At 41.0% G+C, this 10,554-nt stretch overlaps 1 protein-coding gene across 1 annotated transcript; it reads left to right on the top strand.

The window, feature by feature from the left end:
- Window positions 1-9,921: 9,921 nt before the first annotated feature.
- Sfp78E (Seminal fluid protein 78E) lies at window positions 9,922-10,553 on the top strand. Its single transcript, XM_017137453.3, has 2 exons — window positions 9,922-10,102; window positions 10,159-10,553. The coding sequence occupies exons 1-2, from the start codon at window positions 9,988-9,990 to the stop codon at window positions 10,446-10,448; spliced, it is 405 nt and encodes a 134-aa protein (XP_016992942.2). The 5' UTR covers window positions 9,922-9,987; the 3' UTR covers window positions 10,449-10,553.
- The last annotated feature ends 1 nt before the right edge of the window (window position 10,554 follows it).

The raw sequence follows: 10,554 nt of genomic DNA on the forward strand, positions 1-10,554 counted from the left end.
TGATTGTGTAAGAGGCTATAAAAAAGAAATTGTTTATATCATGTTTCTACGTTAATCATCGGTAAACACTTTGAAGACAAGACGGAAATTATTAAGGTCTTTTGGCTGAATATGTCCGGTTAATAAAAAATAGGTGTTTGTGTTATCACGGGATACACCACAAAAAATATAAAACTTGTATTTCTTAGCTATTTACCAATTATTTATTTCGTTTGAATTTTTTTTGTTGCTTATTCCCATACATAAATTTTTTGTGTATAGTAAGGTATACATCCTCAGAAATCAAATTGATATGAGATCGGGGTAAATCTTAACTTGTTTCATATCAATTAAAAACCGATATGATTAATGACAGATTTGGAATTCAAACATATCAGTTAAATATTTTATCATGTCAGTTATCCAATAATTTGCTCTTTCAAAAATATTAAATTGACCTGCATAGGTCGGGCAGATCTTTTGACAAGTTTGTTTCTGTTCATATATCAAGATTTAGGTGTGCGTCATTTGGATGGTTCAATAAAATTTTTAATAAATCCATAATGTAGATTTATTTAAAGCCGAATTGGATTTGCAAGACGGTCCTTCCCTATTTTTCCCAGTGCACCCGTAGTCTGAAGTCCAGTGGGTCCAGTCCCAGAATCTGCTTCTCTCTTCTGAGCCGCCTCGCTTCAATTAGGCGCGCCTTCAAATCACAAGTCAATCAAAGTTGTTAGATTCGCCGTCCCCGTCGTCATCGTCATCGTCATAGTCGGGAGACATAGTCATAGTCGTGGACTCGGACATCGTGGTCCCGTCGCCGACACTGGCGGGTTGACATCTCCTGACATGGCACACAATGTTGCAGGAGCCAGAAACCGGGAATCTGGAACCTAGAACCTGGAACCTGGAGCCTAGAGCCTGGAGGCGGCAGCATCAATTACAACATCCATGACAGGCACAGCGTGAAATGTTTGTACATTTCTTGGCGGCGCTTCCGAGGGGACCAATTAGCCCTAAGTAGGCATTTCAAATGGACTCCTGCAATTAGCCAAAATCGAAGGCAACAATTTCATCACTGGCCGGCCATCTCCCATGCCCACTGCTCAGGTCCATCATCATCGACTTCGCCACTACCATTATCATTATTGATCGTTATCGATATGTCCATCGTTGCAATTTATTTGATCAATCCATTGTCGATGCCCGCTACCTACACCTACATTCCTCCAGTCCTGCATTTCCCATTACCATTTCCATCCCTTGCTCCCAGGGGCGTACCTCCTGACGTGCTAATGGCGATTTGGTAACGCTTTATGGCATAATGGGTATTAGCCAGCAAACACGATCGCCATCTAATGCGGCTGCGGGCGAGCGAGCCAAATCTGCTGGAGATGAGCAAGGCAAAGAAAAAGAATTTGTAGTTCCAGGTTATGAAAACTGTATTCAATAAACGTTTTAAAAGGAAATATGAGACTATTCGTCTAGTAATAGCGCGTGTATTTAAAACGTAATCAAGTCAAAAGTAAATAATAAAAATCTATTTCTAATTCTTACTTCTAAATATTTTCTTAGACAAAATTGAAAAAAATTGTTATTTATTTTATATCTACAAAGGTAAAAATTATTATTACCACGAACTCATGCTGCAGCGTCTAAGGGGTAAGCCCCTTTAATGTGCACAGAAAGCGTAACATAGTCAATCAGTATTTATATCTTCGATCCTATTACCTTCCCAAAATCCCAAATTTCCCTTAGATTCCATCGCTTACAAAGTTTCAAAGAAAATTATAGCAATAGAGACCAGCAATTTGTTCGAACCAACTTGGCCGACTGTCTCATCTCCAAGGTCTGGCCGACTGACGATCGCCGATGGCCGCGGTATGAGGGATCTCCGTCTCTATCTGCATCTGCATCTGCGGCTCCATCTGCAACTCCATCTGCGCACCGTCTGCGCAGCCGTCTAGTCGCGAATTTTGGCCATAATAATTCGCGTTGTTCGTTTGTTGGGGGCATGTGGCGAGTGTACGAGTAAATTAAATTACTCGCCCGGCCGCGCCATTAACCGTAACATTATCCTTGAATGAATGGGGCTGGGCGGCGGTTGGTATAACAGCTATTATTGTGGTGCAAATGTTATGACCGCTTTATAGAGAGAGTGCAGACCGAGGGCCCAAGGGCAGCATCACGTTGCTGATTTGATGGGCTTTGTTCATTTCAGAAGACAGAAAGGGGGAGTTGGGAGTTGGAGCTGGACGCTGGTAGCTGGGAGCTAAAGTGCCGGGGCTCAGCGATCGCCAGCCGATAAGCTGGCGGTGGGGAACTGGTAACTGGTAATGCGTGCATTGACCGCTCGGATCTCGGATCTCCGATCTTGGGCCCCCGAGCGCTGGCGTTGACGTAAGTTGAAATTAAATTTGCGCGGCGGCCCAGAGACGAGCGATGCCTTCGCAGTACAGTTAACCTCGTTTAAGTGCGCCACGCACTGCCAAACTCCGACGCCCCTGAAAGGGGGGCCCGCCCAGGTCCAATTAACAGTACCCGGCTCCGAAGGAAGTGGATCCGCAGACCCAGCCACCGAACCCAGAGCCACAGTTTTGTCGCATGCTCCTGCTTAAAGCATAAGTATAACTCTGCCAACTGGTTCTGGGTTCGCTGCCAACACCTTTTTCGAGCCAGTGCTGAGGGATCTTTAAAGCCAAAGTGATACATACATAAATATTTCGAAGCCTAATTAAATACTAGTGCATACAGCTATAACTTTTAAATTAAAAAGTTTCATACTTCAATATGTTTTCCTTTAGGGGAGCTTTTGAAAAATGTGTTTCTCAAACTGAATTTTTTTTCTAAGCTTTCTAAGATGAAAATATTTAATTTCTAAGTCAAAAAATTTGTTGGATATCCACACTTCCTTCGGTTTATATTTACGCAGACCCTAACTTTTTTTTTACGAAACTCAGTCTTAACAAGAGAGAACGCTATAGTCGGGTTCGTGTCCCGACTATCTGATACCCGTCACTTCGCTAAAGGGAGTGCGAGGGAGATGGATATATATTTTTGGATTGCGTATAACTTTTTAATGAATGGTCCGATTTGAAAAATGTCTTCTACATTTCGATAGGTATAAATATACACAACAAAATTGCATTTATACTTCTCGGAAATCTTTAAAGGTGTGGCCGCCAGACACATTTTAAAATCGTTAGTGGGCGATTGTGGGCGTTAGAGGGGGCGTGGCGCTCGTCTGAAATAAACTTGCGCTGCGTAGGAAGCCCAAGAATATGTGTGGAAAATCTCAACCTTCTAGCTTTTGTAGTTTCTGAGATCTCAGCGTTCATACGGACAGACAGACAGACAGACAGACGGACAGACAGACGGACAGACGGACATGGCTAGATCGACTCGGCTAGTGACCCTGATGAAGAATATATATACTTTGTGGGGTCGGAAACGCTTCCTTCTAGCTGTTACATACTTTTGCACGAATACAATATACCCTTTTACTCTTCGAGTAACGGGTATAAAAATTGTTTGAACAGTAACGAACAAACCATTTTAGCTAGTTATAAATTCTAATAATAAAAATCGTTCATCCCAAAATGACTTTTTAACCAACTGATTTTTGTTTCCCCACTACCTTTTTTTCAATATCACGATCTAGCAATAAAAGGGTTAGAACGGCAACACTATTCGGAGATCCCGGCTTAGAGAACCGGCAAGCGGCTGTGGCAGCAACAACCCGGCATACGAGTTTATAGCGGATGCGTAAACGTAAACGCATTTGGCTCAAATGCCGTTAGGGCCTTTGACTAAATTGCATGGCCACATGGGCCCCTTGGGCTGCAGATTCAGCCTCGACTTGGTAGTGGACGTCGACTTTGGCATCTTGCTATTCGCCTTGTGCTATTTGCTATTTGCATGTTGTCTGGTGAGACGCCAGGCCGGCCAACAAGACTCTCCCAGTGACATTTTGTCTCGTTCCTGTGCCCATGGCTCCGGCTCCAACTCTTTCGGATCCCCTGCTCTGGAATCGAGAAATGTTAATGCATTGCATAGTTATCGATCGAAGCCGCCCAGCTCGCAGCCTCATATTCGAGCAGCTGGCATCCCATTTGACGTAATCAAAACAACAGAATGTGGGCAACCCAAAAATGTTTTGGGTCATTGATTCTCTCGTTCGCTATCCGCGGATCTTAACGGTTCTTTCCACTATTTCGTAATGGGCCAAGATCAATGTACCAATCTGGAGGCAGTGATGCTGAGTCTCGAGTTGAGCGCTCGTTGGAGTGTCTTCCCTTTTATGTGGAGTACACGCAACTGAGCCCCCATTGATTAAATAACCATGGTCCAAATAATAAAAACAAGTAGAGAACCCATATAGTTTAAATTTGAGTTATGAGTAGCGAAGAGCGGATACTCTACGCTGGATAAGTTGTATGAATAGTGGTTTTGCTTAAAAATAATACCGAAAAAATAAGTTTGTGCTTAAGTAACATCATACAAAATACAGAACCGTCGATTTTATTTACTTATCAGCAAATTATTTATCAGAAAGAAGTACAAAACTTTCCAGAAATCACCATACCAAGGTTAAAAAAGAGCAATGCAAGAATTTCCCAATCCCACCAAGTACAAACTTCTTAATTATTTTTTATGATCTTCCATGAACCGACTACCGACTCAAGTTCTCTCCAACAAAAACCCATTTCAACGGCCTTTTATGGTTGTTCTTTAAATGCTTCAGAAATGTTTCAATTGAATTGGAATGAATTGGGTCAAAGTGTTCCAGCAGCGTTAGAAGGTAAATTAAAATGTGCCCACGTAGCTCAGCATTACAGGTTCATTGAGATGTTTCATCATCCCAAAAGAGGTGTTTATCATACAAGAAGGGGGAGGGGTAGATGTAAAACGCTGAATATAATTATGATTTATGCTCAAAGAAAGGCCAGCAGCCACTTGGGGCAGTTGGGAGGCTTGTTAGGAGTGATAATAACATTCTTATGAATAATGTATTAAAATTGAAAGTACGGAGAGGGAAACCGAGCAATTTATAATTTAAATGGCTTTCGATATGGGCAGGGAAAATGATTAAAAACGTTTATGATCGAAATTCATCATTCTAAGGCTGCCGAAAGTGTGTGTTCGGTTCTATAAATCTTAACCCATTTATGGGACCGATAAATGTTTCAGCAGTCGCATAAAGCCAATTTCCTAATGACCGCGATTGTTCGCTTCAATCACGATCTCGCCGTGGTATCTTCAAATCATCTCACAGGGATCTCCATGGCGATATCATTGTATGCAAAGTTCTAAAAGGGAAAATAAAGCGCACAAAGTCGTGCGCTAAATATAAAATTTAATATGGAACTTACACATGTTCTGCAGATGCTCCAAATGGCCCGACAGGGTCTATTCCCATTTGATGATTCCCTGGGATCGGTCCTAGCTCGTCTGGAGTTGGCTGAAAGCTCTCACGCGGCTTAGACGTGGGGGGTGGGGGTTCCAGGAGGAGGTCGAGGGATTCGGGGTCATTTGCTGATTTTTTACGACTATTTCTATCTTAAAGATACAAGTTTATTTATGGCCGGGCTGTAAAGTGCGCCGAGCGTATAAAATGCAGGGAATGACATTGCAACACCCAGTAAGCAGGATCCGATCCGCATCCAAATCTTAAACCAAATCAGAATGGAAATGGCCCCTCCGGTGGGAGTGCGATGGGATGGAATGGAATGGAATGGGGTTCCAGGGAGTAGGTCTGGGTATGGGAACCACTGGCAGGGCACTAAACATGCCGCTCGAATGTGGGTAAGTTGACTCGACTTTAATGTGCCTGGCCAGCTAAATGCAAACGCACCGAGGCCCTGAGATCCAGAGCCACTGTGGGGGCCACCAGCCATCACGGCTGAATGCTAAAAGGGTTCGGGCCACATCGTCTCGCTCCCCGCTTCCTACTCCCGTTTTTTTCCACTGATGCGCCTCATTAGGAGTGGCTGAAAACCAGTTCCTGGTCGCGCAGGAGGAGCAGGAGCTGCTGCAGTAGGACCCCAGACAATTGACAATTTAAACGAATTTCTTTCAAACACAACTCTGACATGGCCCGCCACAAATGACGAATAGCAGAGGATGCCCAAGCCAAAGTTTACGCATGAAATATGCACCACCAGGAGGCAGACTCGGCATCCTTACCCTCCTGGCCTCCTGGTCTCCGTCACTAGTCGTTCGTGGCCAGTTGCCAGTTGCCAGTTGCAAGTTGCAGCTCCAGGGATGCATGTATGAAGTGTCATTCATCTGGCCATAAACGCATTATTCAATATGCCAAGTGCACCGACAAAAAAAAAGTGGTTAAAATTTTTCGATTTGTGTAAGCTTGAGTTGACAGATCCCCATCATCATTTTATTGGACCAAAAAAAGTTGAGCATTAAAGGTTTTTTAAAATAGTAAAAACAATTTACAAAGTTTTTAAAGGCAAGAAACAATAACATTAGGGGAGTGTAGGGTAATTTGACGAGTAGGGTAATGTGACGAACTCGTCGAATCTCATATATGACGTTACGACAAAAATTCCAAATAAATGTAGTCGTCTCCCCTTATCGTGTCGACAATGTATTTACAGTAATATTAATAAGAAGTCCCGTAATTTGTTCGTGAGGTAATTTTCGCTAAAAATGTGGTGCGCAAACTAGCAAACCTATTCAATTTACTTGTGTTTCAGCAGTACCAGAGCAAAGATGAGTGGAAAATAAAATCAGGCAAATATATGCACGTATACATGAGATCTTTATCAACAGTTTTTGGTACCTCGCGTTTTTTTCTTTTGCGCCGTTTGAGAGTGACACCGTTTTTGCTCCAAGTCTACCTTGTAGGGTATCGTGACGAACTTAACATTTACTGCTGCAGTTTTATTGTTGTTTTTAATAGTAAAGTCAGTTTAATTTAATTAAACAAAAAAAAAATTTTTTACTTTAAAAAATTGCACTTTGAACATTTTTTTTTTGTAAGTTTCGGTATTATCTTATTACTTCTTTCTTTTCCGTATCGAAAATAACTTTTCCGTAAATTATATATAAAATTTTTTTTTTTTTTGTGAAAAGGATGATTTACACCAAACGCTGTGGGATTTGGCTACGTTGAAATTTCGAATACAAATTTTTCAGAAATATGCTCAGTAAATGTAAGTAACTTTCTGCTTTTACACTTTTAAAAAATATTGATTTTTGGAGAAGTTACATTAAAGAACAAATCGTTCGTCACATTACCCTACAACTTTTGAAAGTGCAAAAAAAGAAGGGTTCACGCCAAACGCTGTGGCACTTGGCTGCATTGGAATTTCGAATCCGAATTTTACAGGGATATGCTCAGTAGATGTAAGCAACTTTCTGCGTTTACACTTTTGAAAAATATTGATTTTTAGAAAAGTCACATTCAAAAAACGAATCGTTCGTCACCTTACCCTACACTCCCCTATATATATAAGTGAAATTAAACAATAACAAACTTCTGTAAATCAATAAATATTAAGAGGTAATCAGCCATGACTCTGTTATTACTTTTAGTTATTTTATGCTTTAGGGCTAGTACTCAACCCAACAAAAAGTCGTCCAAAACAAAAACTTCATATGAAGCAAAATTTTTTGACGTTGTTTTTCATATGAAGTTTTTTGTTTTGAACGACTTTTTGTTGGGTTGAGTACTAAGCCTAACTTTGCAAAAGTCACAATAAGTATTTCTGCTTAGGCAAATCCTTTAAACAAGAAATACCATTTATTAAAGAATATCCTGTTCAACTTAAATTAATTATTCTTTTTTGATTCCAAAACAAAATTTGACAACTATTAAAAACCTATATTTGGATGTGATCTGTGAACCTCTTATTTTGTCCACTTAAAATTGATATTGATAATTTAAATTTTTGGCCGTTATTTCTTTCAGTGTAGCAGTACATAAGCGGGGGGCAGCAGCTAGACAAACGAGTGATCGGCAGACGGACAACAACAGTGGTATCAGCAACAACAAAAGCAGCAGCACCAACAACAACGACGACGTCTGGCTGAACCTCATACTGTGCGGGGTCTGCGGTTCAGGCTCCTTGACTATCTGTCCGCCGGGCCATCCGTCCGCTCGGTTTTCAAGGTTAACAAGTTGCATTTGCAATTTGGCACTAGGACTGGCTTGCGAGATTTGAGACCCTGGCGAAGAAAGAAGAAGGATCGTATCCGCAGACAAACGGACAATCGGACGGAACTCAACATCGTTGCTCTGCCCCTGCGACCGCATCAATCGCTTTGGTGAGAATTAAATGTTTATGCCTTTTGTTTGGCCAGAAGCCCCTCTTCCCGCCAACCCCTTCCCCTTTAATGAGCGACCTGCTCAATACACAGAACCGAAATCAAGGAAAAGTACAACAAAAAGCACTCTCATCGAATCAAATGATACCCTTGGACGGACAAAGCGATGCCCCAACTTTGGGGCTGATGGAGAAGTATTCAAAAGGTAGGGAAATTGTATTTAAATAATGGCGCTCCGAAGGGGAACATTCAATTGGAATAGATGGACCCTTTCAATCGTTACCAGCGCCTTTTTAAAAATACTTTTTCGATTTAAATATAACAATGACTGTGACTAAACAAATTTACAAAAAATAAATTTACTTTGATACCAAGATTCAAAAAGATTTCTAAATTTGACTAACTTGTAAAAACAAATTAATTTGCTTAGTGGTTTCGAAAAAATGTTTAATCCAGGAACACATTGGGTATTTTCAGTCCTAATACAATCCTTTAAAAATGTTTCTGAGAGAACATTAATATTTATAGTTGTTTTTAATTTTCAGTAAATTCTCAATTGACTTATAAAAGCAAGTCTGAGCTAAACATAATTTCCCCTTTCATCGTTCCTTACTATTTCGCCTGAACAAATTTATTTCCGACAATTCAAAAACCGAAGGATCCTTCTTCATGCCACAGGCTGAAGACTCAAAAAGAATCGATTGGACCGAAGAGCATTGCAGTGAGGAGTCGGCAATAATACGACGCTGATCTATTATTCCCTAGATTGTAAAAATGTAAAAATCACGCTTTCGTGTTGTGTATAAATTGAATGCAATTTATAAATGTCCAGAGTAGAATTAAATCCCCAGCCGTCGGCACAGGCCACGATCGGGTGATGGTGATTTTTCAAAATAAACAACCTTGAGCTGAGGGCTCCGCAGCTCCTCAGCTCCATTGCTCCAAAGATCCAGAGCCGAGAACAATTGCCAGAGCCCAGAGCAACAATAGACGGCAGCAGCAACAGCCCAAAAGGATCCGCCAGATCGGATCCCTTGGAGCCACAGATGAAAAATTGCGCCAATTGAATTTGACCAGCGATTGTGGTCGATTGCTCCTCATCGCAGGCTGGCTGCGGGACGTGCCTTCCGAGGATCGGGGAGCCAGGCGTGGGGAGGTGGTAATCCACTGGGCGGTCGCTTAGTTTTCAACGCATTTATCAATACCCAAGTGGTTCGCTCCTCCCCTACGAACCCCTTTGGATCCCATTTCAGGCGTTGACAATGCCAAGGGCGGTGACGGGTGCCTTCGTTTAATATATTTGAGCAGAAGAGCAAAAGACTGCCGCCGTCTCTGATTGAAGATGAAGCCACAAAATCGATTTGCCACAGCTTACATCATTCACGGGGGAGCTCTGCAGGCATTTAGCTGTTTAAAATAAGATTTTCCCAAAGTTTAATATAGGAAATAATTTCATATAGAACTATATACTTGATTCTTCGAGGTGTAAACATTATAATAATTATTTTGTTAATTAAACCTGACTGATAAAGGAATACAAAATCAAAAACCTATCGCTAACAGGTATTTAACCTGAAACGAAATGATACGAATATTTTGAATTTATTTCTATTAATTCATTTACCACAGCAGTAGGACGGAACCCACATTAAGCAAAACCAATAAATAAGCCAGTCTACTTCAGTCAGTCATAGAGAAAAACTGTATCAGCAAGAACCAGTTATGAATGTTTGTTTCGCTTTGATTTTGATAGTAGTGGCTAGTGTATGCATTCCCGTGAACTCGTATTCACACTTAAATGAGGACATGAATAAAGTGTCAGTAAAGAAAACTAAGGGTAAATATTAGTTATATCTGCAACATGTATGTATTAAAATAGTTAATTACCCTCAGACGGATGGCAATGTGGCGGAATAATGTGCCCCAAAAAGTTTACAGCTTATTGTACAGTGACTAAAATTTTGCAGCCAACTGAAAAAGTTCACACCGAACTTCTTATTTTATGCATGGATAAAAACAATAAAGCAAAGTGCGGCATAACGCGAACTCGAAAAGGCGTTATAAGGGAACTTTTAGAAGCGGACGAAGATGGAAATACGCAATATGCATTAGTAGAGAGTATTTCGGTCGAGGATGGGACAAGGATTCCAAGGTGCCCATTTGTACCTCCGATTCGGTCGTAGTGATCACACAATTTCACACAAATATGTATATTTTATTCGACACATGTTAGATAACTTCTAAATATTATGCACTATAAAAATAAATATATATTTTGTGACAACCAAT

Source organism: Drosophila takahashii, chromosome 3L (genome assembly GCF_030179915.1).
Source record: "Drosophila takahashii strain IR98-3 E-12201 chromosome 3L, DtakHiC1v2, whole genome shotgun sequence".
NCBI lineage: Eukaryota > Metazoa > Arthropoda > Insecta > Diptera > Drosophilidae > Drosophila > Drosophila takahashii.